At 56.9% G+C, this 26,675-nt stretch overlaps 1 protein-coding gene across 3 annotated transcripts in view; it reads left to right on the top strand.

The window, feature by feature from the left end:
• LMNB2 (lamin B2) overlaps positions 1–26,675 on the top strand; it is a 36,667-nt gene that overhangs the window by 6,072 nt on the left and 3,920 nt on the right. The window contains exons 1-9 of one of the 3 annotated variants that reach the window (XM_059060330.2): positions 11,107–11,391; positions 18,784–18,920; positions 22,747–22,903; positions 22,986–23,111; positions 24,941–25,111; positions 25,208–25,333; positions 25,457–25,677; positions 25,779–26,061; positions 26,140–26,247. In XM_059060330.2, the coding sequence (XP_058916313.1) occupies positions 11,107–11,391; positions 18,784–18,920; positions 22,747–22,903; positions 22,986–23,111; positions 24,941–25,111; positions 25,208–25,333; positions 25,457–25,677; positions 25,779–26,061; positions 26,140–26,247 (1,614 nt within the window). Of the gene's footprint in view, positions 1–11,106; positions 11,392–18,783; positions 18,921–22,746; positions 22,904–22,985; positions 23,112–24,940; positions 25,112–25,207; positions 25,334–25,456; positions 25,678–25,778; positions 26,248–26,675 lie in introns of those variants that run through there. The other 2 variants (XM_067033220.1, XM_059060329.2) reach the window with 2 other exon arrangements.

Raw genomic sequence — 26,675 nt, 5'->3', positions numbered from 1 at the left:
GCGTCTCTGCTCGGAGGTCAAGCTCACCTGATTCAGATCCCACTCCATCCCTCCCAAGCTGTGTGTCCTTGGGTTGGTGACCTAACCTCTCTGAAACTCCCTCTTTTCCCGGGAAAATCAGGTTATCGAAAGGCTTACGAAAACCCACGACTGAGGCTGGGCTTGACCTGTAGAAAGTGCCCCCATACACCTCCCGGAGAGCACTTACCTTGAAAGCTACTTGAAGCCACGCCCTCTCCCTGCAGAACCCAGAGGGCTCCCTCCAAAACCATCTCCTCGCCCTCCAAACAAAGCCCCAGTGGAAACCCATTCCCGATGTTCTCTGAATGTGCCCTCATGGTCTCATGCCAAGGCCTTTGCCCTTGCCAGGTCCTCTCCCTGAGCACCCTCCCCTGCCAGCTTGCCATGTCCCCGTCTCAGTGCCACTTCCCCTGGCCACCTGTGAAACGTTTCATGCCCCCACCCACATTTTTTTTTTTTCCTTTTTACGGTACGCGGGCCTCTCACTGTTGTGGCCTCTCCCCCTGCGGAGCACAGGCTCCAGACGTGCAGGCTCAGCGGCCACGGCTCACGGGCCCAGCCGCTCCGCGGCACGTGGGATCCTCCCGGACCGGGGCACGAACCCGCGTCCCCTGCATCGGCAGGTGGACTCTCAACCACTGCGCCACCAGGGAAGCCCCCCCACCCACATTTTGACTCCCCCTTTTTTCCTTAGCACACAACACCGTCTAACATGCTATGCATATTCTTATTCATCCGAATCATTCCGTGCCTTCACTCAAATGTTGGCTTCACCAAGCAGGAGGTACCATCTGTTTCACTCGGCATGGTGTTCCTAGTATACAGTAGGTGCTCAATAACTACGTTCTGGTCAAATGACCGAATGAGACCCCAGCAACAGGCTGAGGGGCTCGGCATTACGTTAAAAGATGCATTTGGGGGAGTTCTCCCCGGCCTCCCCGCCTCCTCAACTTTGCCCTTGACACCTCTGCCACCTGGTGTGTGTTGTTTCCACCTGGTGGCCTAGTGGTTAGGATTCCGGGCTCTCACTGCCGTGGCCCAGGTTCAATCCCTGGTTGGGAAAGAGATCCCTCAAGCCGTGCAGAGTGGCCAAAAAAAAATGCATTTTTTAAGAAAGGAAAAAGCATGATTCTCATGTGAATATCCAATCGATGTGCATCAGAGATTGTACGGAACTTGTATATAATGAAGGGACCTGTCAGATGTCTTCTAGGCCATCCGGTGGCTGAAATGAATTTGTTTAGTCAGTGCAAAATGGATACAGGGGCTTCCCTGGTGGCGCAGCGGTTGAGAGGCCGCCTGCCGATGCAGGGGACGCGGGTTCATGCCCCGGTCCGGGAAGATCCCACATGCCGCGGAGCGGCTGGGCCCGTGAGCCGTGGACGCTGCGCCTGCGCGTCCGGAGCCTGTGCTCCGCAGGGGGAGAGGCCACAACAGTGAGAGGCCCGCGTACCGCAAAAAAAAAAAAGGATACAGAACACCACCTAGAGGGGTGGGATAGGGAGGGTGGGAGGGAGACGCAAGAGGGAGGAGATATGGGGATATATGTATATGTACAGCTGATTCACTTTGTCATAAAGCAGATAGTAACACACCATTGTAAAGCAATTATACTCCAATAAAGATGTTAAAAAAAACAAGAACAAGATAAAATGATACAGGACAATCATCATTTTTCCATTGGATAATTTACAGTTCTACGGATACATGGAGTTCAGCTCATTATTTGCTTAGAAGACATGGTTCCCATAAGACAATCCCCACTTCAGACAGCAGCTGTCAGCTGGGGCCCTTGGGACCACCTTCACTTGGACCAGCTGGCTACAGATTTGGGGTCCCCATGACTACCCCTGGGCTCCATAATTCACCAAAATGACTCAGAACTAGCAAAGTGCTCAATGTACGGTTAGAGTGTAATAGTCTCCTAACCAGCATGTTGGCAGGGCTGTTTCCTCCTGGAGGTTCTGAGGGGGGATCTGTTCCAGGGCCCTCTGGTGGCTGCATGTGGTCCCTGGCTTGTGGACACATCCCTCCAGACCCTGCCTCCATCTTTACCTGGCCTTCTCACATGGCCTCACCTCTCTGTACCCAAATCTCCCTCTTCTTACAAGGACACCAGGCATTGGACGAGGGCCCACTCTGATGCAGGATGACCTCATCTTTTTTTTTTTTGACTATGCCACCTAGCGTGTGGGATCTTAGTTCCTGGACCAGGGATCGAACCCGTGTCCCCTGCAGTGGAAGCTCAGAGTCCTAACCACTGGACCACCCGGGAAGTCCCCAGGATGACCTCATCTTAATTGAACCCATTATACCTGCGAAGACCCAGTTTCCAAGCAAGGTCCCATTGACAGGTTCCGGGTGGGGTGTGAATTGGGGAGGACACGATTCACCCCAATGCAGACAGTGAAGATCTGGGGCTCCCAGATTGGAGGGGGACCAGACGTGCAGCCAGATCAGCCACCAAGAGCGAAGGGCTGTGAGGTGCCCTGCATGGGGTGCAGAAGGGGTTGGAGGTGGGGCTAACTTCACACCCTCTCTCTTGCCCAATAACTAATCCATCAACTTTGGCCCCCAGACAGATCTCAAGTCAATGCCCCTGCTGCTTCCCTTGGTTCACCACCGGCAAGTCCACCCCTAGTATTTGGGGGACCCATTACAAGAATTCAAGAGGGCCGCACAACCCATGGCTGAGGCTCAACAATTACACACCAAGTAACACACCTGCCGAACAAAATAGAACTATCCTCCCACCTGACAAAGCCTCCAGTGGATTAAAGATGGCAGCATCAGGACCACAGTGAGATACTGCTTCACACACACTGGGATGGTTACGGTCAAAAGACAGATAATAACACATGTTGGGAGGATGTGGAGATGTCGGAAGCCGGAATGAAAAACGGTGCAGCCACTTCCCTCCCCTTTATCCGGGCTGGGTCTGTGACGGCCTTGCCCCGTGCAGTGTGAGGGAGGTGACACTGCCAGCCACGTCCCTTAGCTTCAGGAGGACGGCAGGTACTGTCCTGCTCTCAGGGAGTCCTGAGATATCTCATAGGAAGTTTGTGCCGCATCAGTGGGCCCTGGAGAGACCCTGCATCTACACAGAAAGGGAGAGGGGCTGGCGAGGCACCAGACCGACCACAGAAGGAGCCCAGAGCCCCCAGCACCGTTGCCAGCTGGACACCACGCAGGGCCCCCTGTCAACCGCACATGGGACAGAAGAACCGCCCTGCTGAGCCCCACCAGCACTCCCAACCCATGAAATCATGAGACATAGTCAAGTTTGCGGGAAGTTTGTTACACAGCAACAGATTAGAATTGAAACCTGCGAAGCCTCCTGGCAAGTCCTGTTCACATTTAGAACTCTCAGACTCCTGGCAGTTCTGCCCGGGAATGTGACAGTGTGGGCAGAGCCGGCCCCAAGCTGGTGGCCTGCTGCCTCCGTTTGGAGGGTCTCAGACTCCCAGGGTTGGTCCTGTATTGTGAAGGTCCTCACCCGCACAAGGAGGGCACCTCAGCTCACAGATCCACACTCCCCACAAAACAGCTGCCCTCTGCCACCCCTGGGTCCTGGGAGTGTACAGACTGGGGGCCCTGCCTGCCCTGGGGGAAGGCACCCGGGCTTGGAAACAGGGGATTCGTGAGTGCTGGGTGCTGGAGCGAGGGCAGGAAAAGAAGGTGTGGGGAGAGGTCCAGAAAGGGGACAGGCGGGCTCTAAGTGAGGCACTGACCCCAGCCCAGGCCACTGCAGTGCCTCACCTCAGTGACTTCTAGGCATCCTCTCCACCTGTGCTGGCCAGGCAACTACAGCGACCTGAGGCTACCGCACGCTTGAAATGTAGCCAGAGCCACTGAGTAACCGAATTTCGAATTGAATTTCATTTTAATTAATTAAAACCCACAAACAGAAGTGGTGTAAAATACTTTTCCGTTAAAGACAGCTTTATTGTTTCCTTAAACCACTGAAAATTTAACACCCAAGTTGTGATAGGCTGTGAGTATGAAAAACACACTGGATTTCAAAGACTTGGTGTAGCAAAAAGAATGGAAAATATCTCCTCGATAATTTGGTTAATTATTGGAAAAGAATATGAAAAAGAGGGAATTCCCTGGGGGTTCAGTGGTTAGGACTCAGTGCTTTCACTGCCGAGGGCCTGAGTTCAATACCTGTTCAGGGAACTAAGACCCCACAAGCCTCGCACTGCAGCCAAAAAAAAAAAAAAAAAAAAAAAAAAGTATATATATATATATATATATATATATTTATTTATTTATTTATTTATTTATTTATAACTGAGGGGCTTCCCTGGTGGTGCAGTGGTTAAGAATCCACCTGCCCATGCAGGGGACACAGGTTCGAGCCCTGGTCCGGGAAGATCCCACATGCCGCGGAGCAACTAAGCCCGTGTGCCACAACTACTGAGCCTGTGCTCTAGAGCCGGTGAGCCACAACTACCGAGCACGTGCGCCACAGCTGCTGAAGCCTGCGCGCCTAGAGCCCGTGCTCCGTAACAAGAGAAGCCACCGCAACGAGAAGCCCGCGCACCGCAACGAAGAGTAGCCCCCCGCTCGCCGCAACTAGAGAAAGCCCGCGCACAGCAACAAAGACCCAACGCAGCCAAAATAAATAAATAAATAAAAATAAATTAATTATATAACTGAATCACTTTGTTGTACAGCAGAAATTAACACAACATTGTAAATTAACTATAACTATATTAACTAAATTAACTAACTAAATTAACTAAAGTAACTATAGCTCTACTTCAATCAAATAAAAAAATAATTTGTGTATGTCGATTACAATGTTAGTTAGAATATTTTGGGTATGTCAGGTTAAGTAAAACATGAAAAATTAGGGTCTTCCCTGGTGGTCCAGTGGTTAAGACTCCGAGCTGCCAATGCAGGGGGCACGGGTTCCGTCACACATGCTGAGCGGGGCCAAAAGATTTTTTTTTTTTTTAAATTGAGATATAATTGACATATAACCTTGTGTAAGTTTCACGTGTTGATTTAATACATTTATATGTTGGAACATGATTACTACAAGCAGTTAATACCTCTATCCGGTCACATAATTATTGCATAATTATCATTTCTTTTTTGTGGTGGGATATTGTTTCTATTGGAACCATGTTGTTCTACACAGCAGTCTGAGGGAGGTTTTTTTTTTTCACTTTTGAAACACAAAATTCATCAAACACACAAAGAGCATCTATAATTTATGCGTGCAGCTAAGAATAGAGACATTCACAACCGCCCAGCTTTCAAAACACAATCACTATGCTGACTTCTGGGTTAATCACGTTCCCACTTTTCCCTTCAATTCTCTAACATTTGTAGCACACTGAAATAACGTATCAGCTAGTTTAGCTGGGTTTCCAATTTTATAAAAACGGAAGCATACTGTAGATATTCTTCTGCACTTTGCTCTTTTTGCATGATCTTGTGTTTGGGAGGTCATTCTGTGTGTTAGTTTTCCACTGCTGTATAATATTCCACTGTGTGAGTCTACACAAAGCTGTCGGTGTGTCCTTTCTTTTGTGTGTGCCCTTTTTTTATTTAAAAAATTTTTTTGTTGAACTACAGTTAAATGACAATGTGTTAGTCTCAAGTGTACAGCAGAGTGATTCAGTTATACATACATATATTCTTTTTCAGATTCTTTTGCATTATAGGTTATTACAAGATACAGAGTATAGTTCCCATTGGTCTATATGGGATATCAGGGCCATTTTCAGTTTTTGTTTCCCTATTACAACGAACAGTGAGGGTTTCAAAGCGCAAATCAAATCCTCTCTTACATAATAAGGAACCAAGACAGCCCCCGGATAATGGCCAGCAAGGACATGAATCCTTCCAAGATCAGTACAAATGCCCTTGGGAGTCGACCCTGCCCCAGGAATGCCTTGACTGCAACATCATAAAGCCTGGAGCCAGCCCACCCAGCTAAGCCCCACCCAGCTCCCCAACCTGTGCACACTGAGATAAGAAACATGAGTGGCTTTAAGCTACTGTGTTTTGTTACCCAGCACTAGATAACTAATACACGGGTGTTACATGTGTTTCCTTCTCGAATGCTGTACTTGTCTCCACCCACTGGAAATTCTTATTCCTTGCCATGTCCACCATCCTGGAGTGTGACTTTTTGCTGGCTGGTCCCTCTCCCTGGAAGGCTTCTCCCCACCTATTCACCTGGTTGGTCCCCTCCTTCTCTTCGAGTCCTTGCTCAAATGCCACCTTCTCCAAGAGGCCCACCCTGTTTAAAAATGCACCCCCTAGCTCACATGCTCCCAAGCCCCTCACCCTGCTTTTTCCACCCCCCTCACCTTATTATATTCTAACATGCCATAAAATTCACTTATTCATTAGGTATCTGTTTCCTCTGTCTTCCTACTTCATACTTGTCAGCTTCCCAAGCGCAGGGATCTTTGTTTTGGACATTGATACAGCCCCAGTGCCTGACGGGCGGAGATGTCAATCAGTATTTGTTTGGTTTTTTGGCCACACCACGGGGCATCTGGAACTTCCCTGACCAGGGATCGAATCCGTGCTCCCTGCAGTGGAAGCGGGAGTCTTAACCACTGGACCACCAGGGAAGTCCCAGTATTTGTTGATTTCATTATTCCGGAACCCATTTAACAAACAGCTGTCCCTCCGGCCCCAGCGCTCTCCTTGCCCCCAGATTTCAATTGGGATTTCAGGGTTCCAGCCCCAGATTCCTGAGTTCTGATCCTAGATTCCAGTTTTAGCTTCCAGGCTCAGGAATTGGGGTTCCAGAACCCGCCCTCCTCCAGGCTCTAGAATCAGGGCCCTCCAGATCCAGGGTCCGGAATCCCAGCTCCCCAAAACAGGCTCCCGAATCAGGGTGCCCAAAATTCAGGCTCTGGAATCTCTGCTCCCCCCCACCCCCGAGATCCGGAATCCACAGCCCCCCAGATCCAGGCTCTGGAATGAGCCCTCCCCCACCCAGTCCAGACTCCAGGATCCGCGGTCCCTCAGATCCAGGTGCCGGAATTCAGGATCAAGGCTCGCGATCCGGGCTGGGAGCCAGTGGCAGCCGTTCCGCTGAGATTTTGAAAAATCTGGCGCCAAACTCCGGCGCGGAGCTTGGGCGGCGGCGCAAAGTGGGAGGGACGGCGGGGGATGGGGAAGGGGCGGGGGATGGGGGAGGGAGAGGGGACGGGGCCTGGCCGGACCTTCTCCGGTTCGGGGATTTCTCGCGCACCGCCCGCACCCTCCACCCCCAAAGCAGGCAGCAATTAGCCATTAACTTTTCTAGCGCCCTGGGATCAGAGGGTAGCGGGTTCGAAGCCCGCTTCATCCCGCCCCTGCTGGGGGTCCCGGGACAGGTCCCCGGATCGCCCCGTGCCTCAGTTTCCCGTCCTGGAAACGGGCCGAGCGCCACGCCCCGCCGCCACCGCGTGTCGCGCCTGGGGAGCCCGCGGAGTGCCCAGGCCCCGGGCTCCGGCGTGGGGAGGGGGTCTGGTCGCAGCTGTCGCCGCCCCGCCCGTTCAGCGCCAAAATTTGAAAATTGCCAACGCCTGCCAAACTGAACAGGGGGAGTGGAAGCTCCGGCCGCACCCGCGGGAAGCGCAGGGCTTTCTGGGAGTTGGAGTCCGGCCCCCGGGGCGGGGAGGGTCCCGCGGTTGTGGGGGGAGGGGGCGGAGGGCTCGGGGCACAGGTTAGGGCGGAGAGTAGGGGCGCAGCCGCGGAGAGGGGGGTTGGGGAGGATGGGGCGCGGGGAACGGCATTCCTGGCGGAGGGAACAGCACAGGCAAAGGCCTGGAGACGGATGGTGCCAAGAGGGGCCAGCTCGGTGGGCGGCCTGTGGGACCCTGCAGGGCCTTGAATGGCGGGTGGCCCGGGGTGGTCGTCAGCGGGACCTGTGATGGGGAGGGGGGTGCAGCTAAGTCTGGGGGTGGAGGGGAGGAAAGGTGACCCCATGCCACCCCCAAACCCAAACCTCCATCATTTTTCTCGCCTCGGGCCCCCGCCTCCTGTAGTATCACTTATTCCTATTTTGCTGTAAACGCCCTCACGTTGTACCAGCTGCGTTTTGCATTCGGTGTTCCTACCGTCAGGAGGGAAAGGCGACGACATACGGTCCCCAAGTACGAGCTAGCTTTTGAGAGGCTAGTCACAGCCTAGGCAGGGAGTCGTGCCTGCGTGGGTGCTGGGGCAGGGCAGGGGGCTTTGTTTCTGGTAAGAGAGGAGTGTGCGCGAGTATCGGGATTCAAGACAGGAGAAAAAAAAAAAAAGGGCTTCCCTGGTGGCGCAGTGGTTAGGAATCCCCCTGCCAATGCAGGGGACACGGGTTCGAGCCCTGGTCCGGGGGGATCCCACATGCCGCGGAGCAACTAAGCCCGTGCGCCACAACTACTGAGCCTGCGCTCTAGAGCCCGCGAGCCACAACTACTGAGCCCGCGCGCCTAGAGCCCGTGCTCCGCAACAAGAGAAGCCACCGCAGTGATAAGCCCGTGCACCGCAACGAAGGGTAGCCCCCGCTCGCCGCAACTAGAGAAAGCCCGCGCGCAGCGGGGAGACCGTCCCACCCCACACCCCAGAGGGCTGGTAAAGGAATCCAAGTTCTCAGTGTGTGATTTGCTGGGGTCCCGGAGGAAGGCTGTTTGCACCAAGTCCCCCCCGAGGCGAGATGTATGGGGGGGGGGGCGGTTCTCAGGGCAGAAAGAACAGTGGGGCAAGTTCCAGGGTTAGAGGAAGGAAGTGGTTCTCCACTGAGGGTGATTTTGTCTCCTCGGTGACATGTGGCAACGTCTGGGGACATTTTTGGTTGTCTGGATCGGAGCGGGTGGTGGTGCTGCTGGCATCAGGTGGCCGGGGTGCGAGGAGCCCAGCGATGCTGCCTGACATCCTACAGTGAACAGGATGGTCCCCCCACAGAGAGCGATGGGGCCCAAATGTCCACAGCGCCGAGGTGGACAGACCCTGCTGTATCATTTTGCCTCTTCTAGGCATTGTATATGCGTGGACTCCTACACTGTGTGACCTTTTGTGTCTGGCTTCTTTTTTTTTTTTTCGGGTGAAGTAGAAAAGAATAGCTTTACTGCTTTGCCAGGCAAAGGGGGACACAGTGGGCTTGCACCTGCCAAAAACTGTGTGTCCCAACCTGGGGGGATTTGGTGAGGAGTTTTACAGCAATAGTTCAAGGGGGGGGGGGCTGCTGATGAGGATTAGGGTGTGTGAAGGGCCTGTGCTCCTTTAATCTGGGCTCAGGTGGCCCCTTGATGAGTTTCTCAAGGTTACCAAGGTTACCAAACTGTGACCTTCTCTCTGGAACATCTTCCATGCGATGGGGGGTTTTGTGCTGGTCTCAGGACTTAATGAAGCTCAGGTTCTTGCTGTCACAGAAAGAATTTATGGAGGGGCAAAGCGATAGGTAAGAAGTGGATCTATTTAGAGAGAAACACACTCCACAGACGGAGTGTGGGCCATCTCGAAGGCAAGAGAGGCCTGTGTCTGCCTTCTTTCACTGAACATTTTTTTTAATGGAGGTATAATTGACATAACATTATATTATTTTCAGGTGTACAAACAAATGATTCAATATTTGTATATCCTGAGAATGATCACCACCATAAGTCTAGGTGACACCCATCACCACAGATAGTTACAGGGTTTTTTCTCATATGATGAGAATTTTTAAGATCTACTCTTTTAGCAACTTTCAAATATGCAATATAGTATCATTAACTACAGTCACCATGCTGCCCATTACATCCCCATGATATTTATTTTATAACTGGAAATGTGTGATCTTTGACCCCCTTCACCCACTTCATACCCCACACCCCCGGACACCAATCTGTTCTCTTTTCACATGAGCTTGGGCTGTACGCATGAAACTAACACGACATTATAAATCAACTATACCTCAAAACAAAAACAAAAAAACACACACACACAAAAGAAAATGGCAAAACTTTGCTTATGGACATAAAAAGAAATTCAAATAAATAAAATAATTTAAAAGATGATTCAGGGCTTCCCTGGTGGCGCAGTGGTTAAGAATCCTCCTGCCAATGCAGGGGACACGGGTTCAAGCCCTGGTCCAGGAAGATCCTACATGCCGCGGAGCAACTAAGCCCGTGCGTCACAACTACTGAGCCTGCGAGCCACACCACGGAAGCCTGCGTACCTAGAGCCCGTGCTCCACAACAAGAGAAGCCACCGCAATGAGAAGCCTGCGCACCGCAACAGAGTAGCCCCCGCTCGCCGCAACTAGAGAAAGCCCGCGCAGCAACGAAGACCCAATACAGCCAAAAATAAATAAAATAAAATAAAAAATAAATAAAATAAAAGATGATTCAGGGTTGACAGACAATCTCATACATTGCTGCAAAAGTGTAAACTGGTAAACCTCTTCAGAGGACAACTTGACAGTATCTACATGAGCCTGGGGTATTTTTAATTTTATTTTATTTTTTAAATTTTTATTTATTTATTCATTTATTTTTGGTTATGTTGGGTCTTCGTTTCTGTGCAAGGGCTTTCTCTAGTTGCGGCGAGTGGGGGCCACTCTTCATCGCAGTGCACGGGCGGGCCTCTCACTGTCGCGGCCTCTCTTGTTGCGGAGCACAGGCTCCAGACGCGCAGGCTCAGTAGTTGTGGCTCACGGGCCGAGTCGCCCCGCAGCATGTGGGATCTTCCCGGACCAGGGCTCGAATCCGTGTCCCCTGCATTGGCAGGCGGATTCTTCACCACTGCGCCACCAGGGAAGCCCGATTTTCTTTTTTTTAAAATTCCACATATCGGTGAGATCACCGAACATATTTCTGCGGTTCCTTCACCACCCCACCTTTAATTTTAATGAATCTCCAAAGAGGTAGGTAGGTTATACAAGAGGGGAAACTGAATCACGGAAAGAAACCCGGTGTCACGCATTGGCCCAGCTGGGATTTGGAGCCCGGCGGTTTGGCTCCGGCACAGCGCGGGAAACTGAGCGGGAGACTACAGATCCCGGCGTGCCGCGCGCGGCACCGGCCGGACTACAAGTTCCAGGCTGCCCCGCGCCGGCGGCGGCGGCGGGCTGCGGGCGCCATCTTGGTCGGCGGGTCGGATTGAATGAGCCCGCCGAGCCGCGGCCGCCGTTCCGAGCCGCGCGGACCCCGACCCGCCGCCGCCGCCGCCGCCGCCGCCGCCGCCATGGCCACGCCGCCGCCCGGCCGCGCGGGCGGGCCCGCCACGCCGCTGTCGCCCACGCGCCTGTCGCGGCTGCAGGAGAAGGAGGAGCTGCGCGAGCTCAATGACCGCCTGGCGCACTACATCGACCGCGTCCGCGCGCTCGAGCTGGAGAACGACCGGCTCCAGCTCAAGATTTCCGAGCGGGAGGAGGTGACCACGCGCGAGGTGGGCGCTGGCGCCGGGGGCTCCCGCTGGGGCGGGCCGGGCTCTCAAGGTCCCCGGGGGGCTTCGGGGACGCCCCTGCGAGAGGGGGAGACTGGGGCGGGCCCTGCCCACCGAGGCGTCCCCAGGGGGCTTCGGGGGCCCCGGCGAGGGTCGCACGCTTGGTTAGGCCCCGGCCTCTGAGTATCCCCGGCGGATTTCGGGGACCCCTCCCGTGCGAGAGGTGGAGACTGTTTTCGGCCCCGCCCATCGAGGGGTCCTGGGAGATCTCGGGGGTCCCTCGAGGGAGGGGCGCACGCCGGGGCGGGCTTCTGCCTCTGAGAGTCCCTGGGGAGGTTCGGGGGGCCTGAGTGAGGGGCAGAGGCCAGGACGGACGCTCACGAGTGATTCCCCAGGGGTTTCTACCCCCCCTCCCCGTACAAGAGGTGGAGACTGGCGCCGGCACCGCCCCCCGAGTGATCCCCTGAGAAACGTGCAGATTAGGACGAGTCCCGTCCTCTGCTGGGTCCCGAGAGTATCTGGGGGGCCCCGAGTGAGGGTGCACTCTGGAGCAGGTCCCCACCTACCGGGGGTCTCCTGGGTGTTACACGGATCCCATGAGTCTGGGGCTGACCAGTCCCCTGAGGGGGGTTGGCCTGAGTGAGAGGTGCAGACTGGGCAGGTCCCCTCCTCTGAGGGATCCCCAGGGGACCTTGGGGATGTTGTGCCTGGGGAAGTGAAGGGGGGGCCTGCCTGGGCGGGGGGAGATGGGGCAAGCTCTGCCCACCAAGAGATTCGGAGAACTCTAGGGGGCCCCTGAGTGATGGGGTGTGAGCCAGGGTGGACCTCACCCCTAAGGGAATTGTGGGGAGTCTTGGGGGATGTGTCTGGGTGTGCGGGTGTCTTAGGAGAAAACGGGGGAGGTTCTCGGGTCTCTGGGGAGACTGGGAGGCTCAGACCCTGTGAGGGGGCCCTGAGGAGAGGTGGGGGGAGTCTCAGGGGGTGTCTCTGGGGTGAGTCAGTGGTCTCAGTTCTCCTTGGAATTTTGCAGGGGTCCTGTAATGAATCCTGGGGAGTTCGGTGATTGGGGTGGGGTTAGGCAGAAGGTTCGGTCTTTTACCAGGGCCTGGGGTGGGCGGGGGTCAGAGGGGGTGGAGTCTGATGTCTTCCAGGTCCCATGGGAAATTTGGGAGGCCCTTAGTTAGGCCCTGGGACCCCTTGGCTGGTGAGCAGGAGCCTAGTAGTCTGGTAGCCCCTGCCCTGTCCTGGGGGATGTGAGGGGAGGCGGAGGCATGAGTTCTTGGGGACTCGGCGGGAAGTTTTGGTGCAGACTGAGGGAGAAGGGGCTGGACAAGCCCTGTCCCCTAAGGGGATGTGAGGGTTGGTGTCTGGGGGTCCTGGGTGGGGTGTGTCCGGACTGGCTGCCAACCTAGTGCTCTCCTCCTCTCCCACTGGCGCCGCCCCCCACCCAAGGGCAGGTCCTCAGAATAAAGGGGAGGGATGCCCACCGTGTGGTTCCCCTGTGGGCCCCGTGCAAGGGTCCTGGTCTGAAGCTGGCACTTAGCGCTCTGAGCCTTGCCTCCCACGCTGGAGAACGGGCCCAGTGACCGACGTCTGGGAGGAGAGCCTCGGGGGGTGGGGAGGTGGGGAGGAGGCTCATTTCTGGGAGCCACGTATTCTCTGTGATCTTGGGCAAATCACTTAGCCTCTCTGGGCTCAGTGCCTCTTCTGTAAATTGGAAATAATAATAAATACCTACTTTTGGGGCTTGTTGGTGTGGCCACAGTGAGTTCACATTTGTTTTGTAGAATAAAAGCAATGACATGAAGGACCCCGTGGGTTCTGTTGTCCCTGTTTGGTGGTCCCTAGGATAGGGACGGGCCCAGAACGTGTGGCTTGGGCATCCAGGGAGGTAGAAGACTTGGTGGCTGGTGGTGCTGTATGAGGTTGCCTGAGATTGGATTAAGGCTCGGGGGATCCGCACCCTGCTTTTCATCTGTGACCTAGGGCAGGTCACTCAGCCTCCCAGAGCCTTGGTTTTGTTGTCTGTACGATGGGGCTGGAGTGGCCCGACCCAGAGCATGGCCACCTGCTTCAGCAGTGCGAGCACGTCCTCGGGATGCAGGCCCAGGTCCCCCCTGCCAGGCTGGTCAGCGCCCGGGGTCATTCCCCCCAGCCTGTTGTCCCACCTGCGGGGTGAACCACCGTGCTCACCTTTGGGGGTGGCAGCCTAGTGGGCCTGATGGACGTGGGGCGCCGGCCCCCACTGGATGGATGTGCCCGGGAGCGCAGGCAGGGGCTGGGCCTGGGGAACTTGATGTTTCCGGGCGGCTGCCGAGGCTGGTTGGGATGCGGGACTGCTGGGTGGGAGCAGGGGAGCCTGGCCCCAAGGTGAGCACCCCCAGGGCTGTGCTCAGGATCTGGGGCCACCCGGGCGACAGGCGTGTTTGCAGCCAGAGTGGGGAGTTCCCACTAGCTTGCTGTCCTAGAGCTTGGGGGTGAGATGGCAAATGCCCCTCTCAGCTGGACGGTGGAGAGAGCCGGTAATCTACCGGAGCAGGAGGTGGTGTGGTCACGTGGGCTGTGCGGAGGGAGTGACCTGCAAGTGGCCAGGGCTACGGAGGGGCGGGGCTTGATGGGCGGGCCCGGCAGGTTCAGGGAGCCGCCTGGGCTCAGGCTGGGTGAGCGGGGCGGGATGCACGGAGGGCGTGGTGGGCGTGGTGTGTCAGGCCTCCCAGAGGGCACTTTACCTGTTCTGCGGCTCCTCACCTGGAAGGAATCTGCCCCCAGGGGACACTGGGTGATGGCTGGGGACATCTGTGGTTGTCACACTTGGGGAGGGGCCCTGGCATCGAGGGGTTGGGGGCCAGGGATGCTGCTCCACACACCGAAGAGCCCAGGAGGGTCCCCCACAGAGGATGAGCTGGCCCCAAACGCCATTAGTGTCAAGGCTGAGAAGCCACTTAAGGAATCCTGTGATGATGCAGTTTAAAATGTTGTGAGCACACTGTGTGCTTGTCATCAGTCTGAAGGGTCCAGGGGCATAAGGTAAAAAGTCAGATTCCCATCCACAAGCCTGGGCCGGCCACTTGTAGACTCCAACCTTTCCCATCGGAAGTCAGATGATGCATCTTCTGGCCGGGTGAGCGTTACTGGGGCGAATGCCACGTGCAGATGTCGCTGGAGGGTTTCTGGGAGTCTGGGGGCTGGCCAGGTTTCTGTTTGAGAAGGATCATGGGTGCTGAGGGGGCAGGAGTGGGCCAGGCAGGGAGGGGGGTTCTCCGGGGAGCCTCCCCAGCCGGATGTTGAGTTCCTCTGGCCTTCGCTTTCTTCCCCCTTGCTGCCTAGGTGTCCCATTGCTGCGGGGGTCGGGGGGTGCTCCCCAGGTGGGCCCCGGGAGCAAGAGCTGAGCTGGGCTCTGGGAGTTTGGGAAGGGCCAGTATTTGACTGTGGTTCTCAATCCCAGGGCAGTTTTGTCCCCCAGGGACGCAGGCAGGTCCTCACAGGGTAAGTCTGGGACCCCGGGAAAAGGCCACCTCAGGTGACGTGAGCCCTGCTCCCCCACGGCAACACACGCTAACACGTTTGTTGGGATTCCTCAAGCTCGGTGATTGTGCAGCAGTGGCCGTAAAAGACAGAACTAAAGGCCCAAGCTGTGCCCGGGGCTCCCCCAGGACTATCCCAAGAGTCACAGTGCAGGGAGGCACAGGCCTGCCCGGAGAACCCCTCTTCACTGGCCTGAAAGAGCCTTTGTGACACTGGCCGTCTGCACGTCCTCCTCTAGATAGAATTTTCTCCACCGCCCCAGTGCCCAGTGCTTGTCGATTGGGTTTGGCAGATGTTTTCTGGAAGGGGCTGGAGTCGTTCTCAGCTTTGTGGGCTGATGGTTTCAGGCTTGAGCACTCAGCTCGGCTGTCTGTCGGTCTGTCGTGGTGGGGAAGCTGCCCCGGGCAGTATGCAGATTGCCTGACAATAAAGCTTTATTTATACACACTGAAATGTGCATTTCATATGGGTGCCTGTGTCATGAGATATTTTTCTTTCTTTCTTTTTTTTTTTGTTTCACCCAGCCAATTTAAAAATGTAAAAACCATTTTAGTCCCACAGTCTGGACAAAAACAGGTGGTGGGCTGGAATTTTGGCCCCTGGGCCTGAGTTTGCAGTCCTTGCTGTAGAGGATTGCCTTACTCAGACACACGGATGGGTGTGCACACGCGCACACATGCCCAAAACACTGTGAGAACCGAGCACAGACACACCTCGCGTCATTGCGCCCCGAACAGGCACTGCAGGTCTGTGGCACCCCTGCCTTGGGCAAGTCTGTTCCCTTCAGGTCTCTGGGTCGCGTTTTGATCCTTCTCCAGATATTTCCAGTTTCTTCATTTGTGTTGTTTGTTATGGTGATCTGTACTCAGTGACTTTTGATGTTACTATTGCAAAACGATTACAACTCGCTGAGGCTCAGGTGACAGCATTTTTTAGCAATAAAGTATTTTTATCTTTTTTAATTAAAATTTTTTTAAAAAATTTTTATTTATATATTTTTTGGCTGTGTTGGGTCTTCGTTGCTGCGCACGGGCTTTCTCTAGTTGCGGCGAGCAGGGACTACTCTTCGCTGCGGTGTGTGGGCTTCTCGCTGCGGTGGCTTCTCTTGTGGAGCACGGGCTCTAGGCACATGGGCTTCAGTAGCTGTGGCTCGCGGGCTTAGTTGCTCCACGGCATGTGGGATCTTCCCGGCCCAGGGATCAAACCCGTGTCCCTGCATTGGCAGGCAGATTCCTAACCACTGCGCCACCAGGGAAGCCCCTCGAGCTTACTTCTTGGGTCGGTGTTAGGTGTACAGACAAAGGTCGAGGGTGGTACTGGGTGCCCGTCAGCATCTCACGTCAGCGTGTCTCACAGCTCGCTCTCCGACAGTGCTGCGTCACTTTTGCTTTGCTCAGATCTCCTGAGCTGGCCCACCATCCTCTCTGCCCCAGGGCCCCTCAGGACCCCTGTGACATCCAGGTCTCCCGTCTCCTGGGCCCCTGTGGGCTGTGCTGGTTCCCCACCTTTCCTGGTTCCTGGGGCCCTGGGCAGCTGTGAGGTGGGGGCAGGAGTGTCCCCATTGGGGTTCATCTGGGTGTTTTCTCATGGGCAGGCCGGGTTAGGGGCGTGACTGGTACCTTTTTTTTTTTTTTTTTGGCCGCCCCGCGTGACACATGGAACTTCCCCAACCAGGGATCGAACCCACACCTGCTGCAGTGGAAGCGCAGAGTCCTAACCACTGGACCACCAGGGAAGTCCCCATGAGTGGGATCTTAATGGGATATTTTAAAAGTCGAAATCAACGCTGACGTCCACGGAGGATAAGCATCAGGCGTACGTGCAGGATCTCGTGCTGGGTTTCCTGCCCCCTGAGCCCCAACAGTTTCTGTTCTGATCTCGCCTTGGTTTCCTGTCGTGTTGGTCCATCTGCGCCCCTCGTGCCATGAGGGGAGGCTGGAGAGACAGGGCCCCAGTAGGAACCCAGCCTGTGGGGCCGGAGATCTTGTCTGAGATCCCTGGCTAGGTGCCAGGCCCTCCACTGGGGTTAGGAAAGTTCTGGAAGGTGACATGGGCGGGGAGAGAGGGCAGAGACACATCCCCCTTGTGTCCCCCTCTCGGAATTGCCCCCAGCGGACTTCTCTGCCCCGTCTGTAGCTTGACAGGTCAGGAGAGGGCATTGTGCTGTCCCGTGCCTCAGTTTCCCCATTTGTGAAATGGGGCTAAGAGCCCATACCCCCCCTGCCTGTGGGATGAAATGACTAGGAGTGCTGGATTGAGGTGGGAGAGCCAGGCCCCAGCCAGAGAGGGTGGGAGTCTGAGATCAGACTGGTTGTTAAATCCCACCTCTTCTGGATTTGTTCTGATCTGCCTGGGACATTCCGGTTTGAACCCTGAAAAATCCCACATCCTGGAATCCCCGCGGTCTCAGGCAAACGGGGATGGTGGTCACCCAACCGAGTGGCAGGCCCTTGTCAGCTCCCCTGAGCCTCGTCAGCTCAGGGGCCTTTCCTGTGCAAGGGAAGGGGGTGGCCCTCCCAGGCCTTAAGCTGACCTCCGACCCGTGGCACAGACACTCCTGCTCTGTTGTAGTTTTGTGGGAAATGGTGCCACTTTCAAAGCCAGCTGCCTTGTCACCCTCTCTCTGCCTTCTGTGTCAGCCCCCGAAAGTGTTTTAACCACTTTATTGAGGTATAGTTCCCGTCTCATGCAGTTCACCCAGTTAAACTGTGCTCTACGTTCAGCAGTGGTTAATATATTTAGAGCCGTGCAGCCATCTCCCCAAAGGAAACCCCTTCTTGGGGAGGAGGGGCAGGAGAGCGCAGGGGGTTAAGAGGACCAGACCATTATGTATGAAGTAAGTAAGCTACCAGGATGTATTGTACAACACGGGGAGTATAGTCAACGTGCCTTAGTAACTATGAATAGAGTATAACCCTTAGAAATTGCGAATCACTGTGTCGTATACCTGCAACTTATATAATATCGTACATCAACTATATCTCAAAAAAACCACAACAAAACAGCATTGCACTAAAAAAAAAAAAAAAAAAAAAAAAAAAAGAAGAAGCCCCGTCCCCATTAGTGGTCACCCCCTCACCCTCCTCCAGTCCCTTGACATTAACCCACTCTCTGTCCCTGTGGATCTGACTGTCCTGGACGTTTCCCATCAGTGGAATCACACACCGTGTGTCCTTCCGCGTCTGGCTTCTCTCACCGAGCGTCGCGTCCTCAGGGTCCACTCGCTCCACGTGGCAGCGAGTGTCGGGGCTTCACCCTTTTCACGACTGAGTGACGCTCCCGTGTGTGGAGGGACCACATTCCGTTTATCTGTCGTCTGCCGATGGGCATTTGGGTTGTTTCCGCCGTGGGAGCATTAGGAGTGACGGGGCAGTGAGCGCGTGCGCGTGGGTCTTGGGTAAGGTGTGTGTTGTTTCTCCCGGGGAGACGCCTGGGGGTGGAGTTGCCGGGCTGGTGGTTGCTCTGTCTGTCCATCGGAGGAAGTGCCAGGCCGTCTGCCGCGGCGGCTGTACCGTGTTGATGCCCTGGCCGCGCGCGGAGCTGCCGGTCCCTCCCCGTCCTCACCAACACTTGTCACTGCCTGTCGTTTCCGCTGTGGCCATCCTCGTGGGGGGAGGTGGCGTCTCACTGTCCTGTCGGTTCCAGGTACTTGTAAACACGCTCACGGGCCCGTGCCCCTCGGCGTGGGGCAGGCGGGGCAGGGAGGCTGACGGGAGGCCTGAGGTGTGTGCCCAGCTGGCAGGTGCGGCCCAGCGGCGGCCAGCGATGGGGGCCGGTGACCTGGGGAGGCTGGGGCGGCAGCGTCGGGGTGAGCGGGAGCCGTGTTGGCGGGGAAGGGTGCGCCTCACCTCGGCCTGTCTGTCCCCCCAGGTGAGCGGCATCAAGACGCTGTACGAGGCGGAGCTGGCCGATGCCCGCCGGGTGCTGGACGAGACGGCCCGGGACCGGGCCCGGCTGCAGATCGAAATTGGGAAGCTGAGGGCCGACCTGGACGAGGCCAACAAGAGGTGGGGCCGCGGCCGGCGCGATGTTGCCTGATGCCGGGGCACGCGGGGGGGCCGGGGCAGGGGTTGTCGCCCTGTGCGAGGTGGCGGGGCCCGTCTGAGCGGGGCCCCCGGCTCGGGCAGCCCTCCTGGGGGCAGGCCGTGTGGGTTCTGGGGGCCGCTGGGCGGGTGGTGGTGGCGGCCTCTGTGGCCTGGCCCTCTGGCCGCCCTGTCTAGAGCCTTTATCCCCCAATATAATTTGGCCCCAGGAAGAGTTAAAACCCAGCAGCTCTCCGGGGACTGAATCCCTGGTAGCTGGTAGCCCTGTGCCCCTCCCCTTCTCCAGAGAAGGGGTGCCCCAGGTCACAGAGCCCAGCCGGGGAAGCCAGGGGCGGCGGGTGACCTTCTCTTCCTGTTCTTGAGCAGCAGCGTCTCCCACCTGCTCCCGAGTAAAAGGCTCAGGAAATTTGGAGGACAAGGCGGTGCTGGTGGTGATGGTAGTAGCATAAGGACTAAAGTGACGTAATCTCATCGAGCGTTTAGATAAAGGGCTCCGTGAGGGACGCCAGATCTCCTCCCTGCTGACGGAGGCCCCAGCAGGTCCTGGCTGGCGTCAACTCGGTTACGGGGGAAGCCGAGGCTGAGGTGTGGGGAGGAGTCATCCACGGTCCCTCGGCGTGGCAGGGACCAGGACTGAGGCCTGGACCCGGGCTCCGGAGTCCCTGTTCATAGTCGCAGCAGCAGCTGACTGCCACCTTCACGTTTGCAGGGTTCTTTTTCATTTTCTTCTAATTAGTAGACTTTTTAATTGCCATTAATTTAATTGCCATTTTTTGTTTTTGTTTCTGAGCAGTTTTAGGTTTACAGGAAAATGAGTGGAAAGTACAGGTTTCCCCAAATCCCCCTCCAGGGTCCCGATGGCGACCACCTTGCAGTAGTGGCTGTGCCGCATTGTAATGATTGAAGAGCCAATATTAATACATTCTTCTTAGCTGAAGTCTGTACTTGACACAGGGGTTCTCCTTTGGTGTCCCGCAGTCTCTGCGTTTGGACAAATGTACACTGACACGTGTCCACCGTCATAGTATCACACAGAGTAGTTTCCCTGCCCTGAAAATCCCCTGTGCTCCACTGACCCAACCCCTGGAAACCAAAGATCCCCTTTTCTTTTCCCCAAGGATCCTTTTACTGTCCCCACATAGCTCTGCCTTTTCCAGAGTGTCCTGGAGTTAGAATCACTGTGTGTCGCCTTCTCAGACTGTCTTCTGTCACTTAGTGATGTGTTTCTGGTTCCTCCGTGGAACAGAACAGAGAGCCCAGAGACAGACCCGCACAGTATAACCACCTGGTCTTTGATGAGCGGCAGAGGCCATCTGTACCTTTTAAAACAGCCACAGGTAAACTGGACACCCCGTCAGTCTGTTACTTCTTTTTTCCCTTTCGGCCACACCTCCCGGCTTGCGCGATCTTGGTTCCCCGACCAGGGATTGAACCCACGCCCTCGGCAGTGAAAGCGCGGAGTCCTAACCACTGCACCGCTAGGGAATTCCTAATTTATTACATTTTTTAGTTAAAAAGGGACTTGAGCTTCTTGGCGAAGATTGGGAGAATTCTGGAATTCTCGCAGCCCCTCTCAAGCCCGGAAGCTCCCAGACACCCTCAACCTGCGTGTTGCTCCTCCTCGTCTGGGCCGAGAGGTCACGTTTCTTTCTGCTTCTCAGAGTCATAGATACTCCCTGGTGAGAAAGCAGATAATGCATTTAATTTAAAGAGAAAAATGAAAGTCTCCATGAGCCTCTGCCCAGATAGAATCTCCGAGGCCGATCCTGGTGCATTTCTTCTCCACCTTTTAAAATTGAAACTCAAGGTGGACGCCGGCAGACAACACAAGGCTTTCCTGACCTCGAGCCTGGTCATCGATGGCGCCTGTGTCGTGATGCCGTCCCAGCCCCTCGGCCGTGTTCCAGGCTCCGCGACAGCTTCGGGTAGCAGCTGTGCCCGCCGTCGGGCACCCGGGCTGGTGGCTTTTACTCTGGCCCCTGCTCTGGGAGGAAAGCTTCCCGGGCTGTGGGCACTCACATCCGCAGGTGCTTCGCCCAACCAGCCTCGCTTCCTGCTCTTCGGCTCAGAGCCCTCGCAGACAGGTGTGGGTGGCACGTGACAGCGAGCAAGGTGAACCTCCTGACAGGTTACAGCCAGTGCTTTTCTTTTCCTACCAAATGTCTCGCGAAAACCCTGTGATGATGGTAACGCAGGTGGTCGAGTGGAGGACTGACAGGCCGGGTGCTCCCGCCTGACCCTCCAGGATCTGGGGCTCCAGGGGAGGGATCTGCTTTCGCGCCTTGAAGCTGTTAAGAAGCAGGCACTTAAGCCAGTGAGGGCTGCTGGCACCCCTGCTTTCTGGACCGTTCTGTGTCGTTCTGCAGAGCCCTAGAATGGGGTGAAGATGTCTAGAAATCTGTCCGCTTCCCTGATCCCCCTGCTCCTGGCGCCCTCGCCTCATGGCTGACCGTGAGCTGCCCGCACGCCTCACCCCAGTCCTCTGCACTCTGCTCTGCCAGACGACGCCCTGATCCTGCCAAAGACAAGGCCCAGCCCCTGGCTTCACGGCTCCGGCTCAAGGGCCCCGCCCAGCAGCTCCTGCCCCGCACACATCCCTCCCCTCCCGCTTCATCCAGCCTCGGAACGCGCGCGTTCACGGCCAAGGGCGGCAGGTGGCACTGCTGTCTGCACCCATGAGAAAGTTCTCCATGAGGACAGGGGTGTTGGCAGATATATCTCTAGTGTGAGGACGGTCTTTCCATGAAGCGGGTCCTCAGCAATGATGTGTCAAATGGTTCTAGTTTCCCCAAACCCTCCGGGATGTGGGGTTTGCAGCCCCACGCCGTGAGTGGAGGAACCGGGACTGTGTGGCTTGAGCTCAGGAGTGTGGGCTGTAGGGCCCCCCCGCCCCAGGCCCTCACAGAGGCCACCGGTGCAGCACCTGCACAGAGCTCCTGTGGGGACGGCCAGCCTGGGGGCTGAAGTCACCGCCCCCTCCCACTGGTGGGCTGTGCCCAGTGGTCGTCGCCCAGGGCGGTCCTGCCCCCAGGGGACACTGGCCGTTGTCTTGGGGGCGTCTGTGGTTGTCAGGACCAGGCAAGGGGGTGGGTGCCCACCGGGAGAGCCCTGGGTGTCCCCACTGCTGCTGGGGAGGTGGGCAAGCTCTCAACCCCAAGGAGATTTAGAGCAGCGTTCATAAATGTTCCCCCTTTTTTAAGAGTCGTGTGTTAGAAAAGTCTATTTGGCATCTTAAATATTTCATGTTGGAGATAATTGTCTGTTAGAAGCTGGGCAAGCCCGCCTGAAATAGCTTAAGTTTACAAATGAGATCGACTTTTCAAAGGCCGAGGTTTTAATCTGTTACTTTAATAAATTATACACAGGGAATTCCCTGGTGGTCCAGTGGTTAGGACTGGGCACTTTCACTGTCAGGGGTGCAGGTTCGATCCCTGGTCAGGGAGCTAAGATCCTGCAAAGCTGCACGGCGTGGCCAAAAAAAAAAAAAAAAAAAAGTAAATAAATAAAACATTTAAAAAAAAATCAGAGTTCTCCTCTAAATGACCCTTCCTGTGCCCCAAAGTCTTGGAAAAGGACATGAAAACCCACGTCTTGAGGGTTATTTTGAGCGGCCGGCGGGGTCCCCCTGGTACAGTACAGAGTGGGTTTGAAGATGGGGCACCTTTGGTGCCAAGAGGTGAGGCTCTGGTACTGAGAGGGATGCTAGGTCGGGGCCCGGGGCCCAGAGGCAGACATGAAGTTGGCCTTGGGCATCGGGGCTGCCTGCTTAACTTCTGCCCCTGACTTTCAGCGCAAAGAAGAGGGAGGGCGAGCTGACGGTGGCCCAGGGCCGCGTCAGGGACCTGGAGTCCGTGTTCCACCAGAGTGAGGCGGAGCTGGCCGCCGCTCTCAGTGACAAGCGCGCCCTGGAGAACGACGTGGTGGAGCTGAGGGCCCAGCTGGCCAAGGTAGCTGTGGGTGGGCTGCAGGCCCCCGAGGACCGCCTGCTGAGGCAGGCAGCGTCACCAGCTCCTTGTCCCACGTCTCCAGGCGGAGGATGGGCACGCGGTGGCCAAAAAGCAGCTGGAGAAGGAGACGCTGATGCGCGTGGACCTGGAGAACCGCTGCCAGAGCCTGCAGGAGGAGCTGGCCTTCCGCAAGGACGTCTTTGAGGAGGTGGGGCCCGCCCGGCGCACCCTGACGCCCGCCTCTGTCGTCACGTGGCTGTCTCTCTCTCCCCCCTGCTCCTCTGTGTCTTCCAAGGACACGTCCTCAGATTCAGGGCCACCTGGATAATCCAGGATGGTCTTGAGACCCTTAACTTAATCACATCTGCAAAGACCCTTTGTCGGGCTTCCCTGGTGGCGCAGTGGTTGAGGGTCCGCCTGCCGATGCAGGGGACGCGGGTTCGTGCCCCGATCCGGGAGGATCCCACATGCTGCGGAGCGGCTGGGCCCGTGAGCCATGGCCGCTGAGCCTGCGCGTCCCAAGCCTGTGCTCCGCAGCGGGAGAGGCCACAGCAGTGAGAGGCCCGTGTACTGCAAACAAACAAACAAAAAAAAACCCCTTTGTCGAGGAAGGTCACACTCACAGGTTCTGGGGACCTGGACATGGGCACACCTTTTGGGGGGGCTGCAATTCGGCCCCCTGCCGACCCTCCCCCGCCTCCTTATCGCGGGGCCCCGGGGCTTCCTGGGCCCTCCCACCTCATCACAGCCCATTGTGATGTCGTGATGTCGCGGTCCAGAACAGAACCCTGTGGGCCGGGCCACTTCCCGTGCTCACTTCCCTGAGAGAGTGCCGGCAGGAGGGGCGCCGATGCAGCCACAGAGAGGCTCCCAGCTCCAGCCAGGCCCCGCTCTAGCCAGAGCGGCCAGGGGCACCAAGCGGAAGCCCACATCTGTCCGGGATCCCGTGAGGAGGCGGGGGTGGGGGGGTGGGGGGTTCCGTCCCTGAGGCGGGCCTGGGGGCGGGGTGGGTGTTCCGCTGAGGCTCCACCAGCTCCTTTGTAAATGCGTTTGGCTTTCTTTAGAAACAATTCCTATTGTTCCACAAACAGGTGCCAGAGATGAGTGACTGATGTCTGTGGAGTGAGTTTCCCCGAGGCCCTGAGCCCTGGGGCTGCCCCCCCTGCCCTTGACTCCACCGCTGTCTGGTCAGCTCCTGGCATATGTGGCTGGGGCATCTGTCAGCTGGTCACTGTCTCCACCCACTGCTGTCCTGTCTTGGACCCCAGACACCCAGGATGGGGTCCATCAGGAATTCTTTTTAATAACAGCTTTATTGAAACATTCCCAAAGCAGAAATCTTTCAAAGTTTACAATTTAGACTGGATTTTAGTCCATTCACAGAATTGTGCAGCTATCACTGCCTAATTCCAGAACATTCTGTAACCCCCCAAAAGAAACTCTGTACCCATTACCATTTGCATTCCAGTTTTTTAATATAACAAAACTATTTTAAAGTATGCAATTAATTTAATGAAATTTAGCACATTCACAGTATTGTGTAACCATCACCTCTGTCTAATTCGAGAACATTCCATCACCCCAATAGAAGCCCCGTCCCCATCGGCAGTCACTGCATCCCCCTCCCCAGCTCCTGACAACCACGAACCCACTCTCTGTGTCTGTGGATCTGCCTGTTCTGGACGTTTCCCGTCAGTGGAATCACACGCTGTGTGTCCTGTGTCTGGCTTCTCTCACTGAGCGTCGTGTTCTCGGGGTCCGTCCGCGTTGTAGCGAGTGTCAGGGCTTCACCCCTTTTCATGAATGAGTGATGCTCGTGTGTGTGGAGGGACCCGTGTGTTGATCGGCCGTCAGCTGGGAGACGCTGGGCGGCCGCTCTTCAGTGGTTGTGAATTGTGCTGTGGGGTGTGAACAGGTGACCTGGCCCCTCCCCAGAGGGTCACGGTTGGCACAGTTTCGTGTCCTCGGTCCAGCCCCTGGTGGGTCGGGGACGCTGGTGAGCAGACCAGGGCGGTGAGCGCGCGGCTGTGTCCCCAGGAGGTGCGGGAGACGCGACGGCGACACGAGCGGCGCCTGGTGGAGGTGGACAGCAGCCGGCAGCAGGAGTATGACTTCAAGATGGCCCAGGCACTGGAGGAGCTGCGGGCGCAGCACGACGAGCAAGTGCGGCTGTACCGCCTGGAGCTGGAGCAGACCTACCAGGCCAAGGTGCGCGTGCGCGTGCGCGCTGCCCCGCCCCGCCAGCCCCGCGCGCCGCCCCGCCCAGCCCCGCACGGGCTCTCACGCACTCCCGTGTCCCCGCAGCTGGACAACGCCAAGCTGAGCTCCGACCAGAACGACAAGGCCGCCAGCGCCGCTCGGGAGGAGCTGAAGGAGGCCCGCATGCGGGTTGAGTCCCTCAGCTTCCAGCTCTCCGGCCTCCAGAAGCAGGTGACTCGCCAGAGCCCCCTGACCCTTCCTCAGGCCCCGTCCCGTCCCTCCCACCGTCGGTGCAGGGAAGAGGCCCGGAGGTGGCCGGGCTTCCCCCTGTGACGCGCGTGGACCCCGCCCCAGGCGAACGCGGCCGAGGACCGGATCCGGGAGCTGGAGGAGACCGTGGCCGGGGAGCGGGACAAGTTCCGGAAGATGCTGGACGCCAAGGAGCGGGAGATGACAGAGATGCGGGACGTGATGCAGCAGCAGCTGGCTGAGTACCAGGAGCTGCTGGACGTCAAGCTGGCCCTGGACATGGAGATCAGCGCCTACCGCAAGCTCCTGGAGGGCGAGGAGGAGAGGTGGGCGCGGCGCGGCCGGGGGTGGGGGTGGAGGTGGGGCGAGCGTGCTGTCCTGGGCCTGGGGGGTTGAGTCACCAGTCACCCCGCGACCCCGCCCCCAGGCTGAAGCTGTCCCCCAGCCCGTCGTCGCGCATCACCATCTCGCGGGCCACATCGAGCAGCAGCGGCAGCGGCAGCGTGTCCGTTTCCGGGCGCCTGGGCCGCAGCAAGCGGAAGCGGCTGGAGGTGGAGGAGCCGCCGGGTACGGGCTCCAGCGGCACCGGCTCGGGCAGCAGCAGCAGCAGCTTCCGCCTGGCCCAGCAGGCCTCGGCCTCGGGCAGCATCAGCATCGAGGAGATCGACCTGGAGGGCAGGTTCGTGCAGCTGAAGAACAGCTCGGACAAGGTGAGGCCCCCACCCAACCCGTGGGGAACCCGCTGGGTCTTCTCGGAGCCGTGGGCCAACGCCCGTCCCCTTTGCCAGGATCAGTCTCTGGGCAACTGGAGGATCAAGAGGCAGATCCTAGAAGGGGAGGAGATCGCCTACAAGTTCACGCCCAAGTATGTGCTGCGGGCCGGCCAGACGGTGACGGTAGGTGGCTGCGGAGAGGGAGCGGGCAGGATGTGAGGTGCGACTGGGATGGGGGCGGGGGAGCATTACAGGGGTGGAGCCCCGGCACCGAGAACAGCTGCCTGCTGTCACAGATCACCTGTGTGCCAGTGTTTCTTCATCCGGGCTTCCCTGGAGCCCTTGGGAGGGCCTCCGTGATGTGCCGGGCGTCCGTGGTGGAGGTGGGGCTGAGTCCAGGCTGTCTGGGCTGTCTGTCCAGGCACCGTTGAGGCACATAACAGCCAATAGGCATGGACTCTAACTAGGGCTTCCGATTCCAGCCTGGCCCATTTGCCAAGATGAGAGCCCTTGGTCACTGTGAACCTCAGTCTCTTCTTCCATACCCTGGTGACTATCATCCCTAGCCAGGACCCAGTAGGGCCAGAAGGGTTAAACGCCCAGAGCATCGA

Source organism: Kogia breviceps, chromosome 4, assembly GCF_026419965.1.
Source record: "Kogia breviceps isolate mKogBre1 chromosome 4, mKogBre1 haplotype 1, whole genome shotgun sequence".
Taxonomy (NCBI): domain Eukaryota; kingdom Metazoa; phylum Chordata; class Mammalia; order Artiodactyla; family Physeteridae; genus Kogia; species Kogia breviceps.
This window is presented reverse-complemented; position numbering and strand designations above follow the sequence as displayed.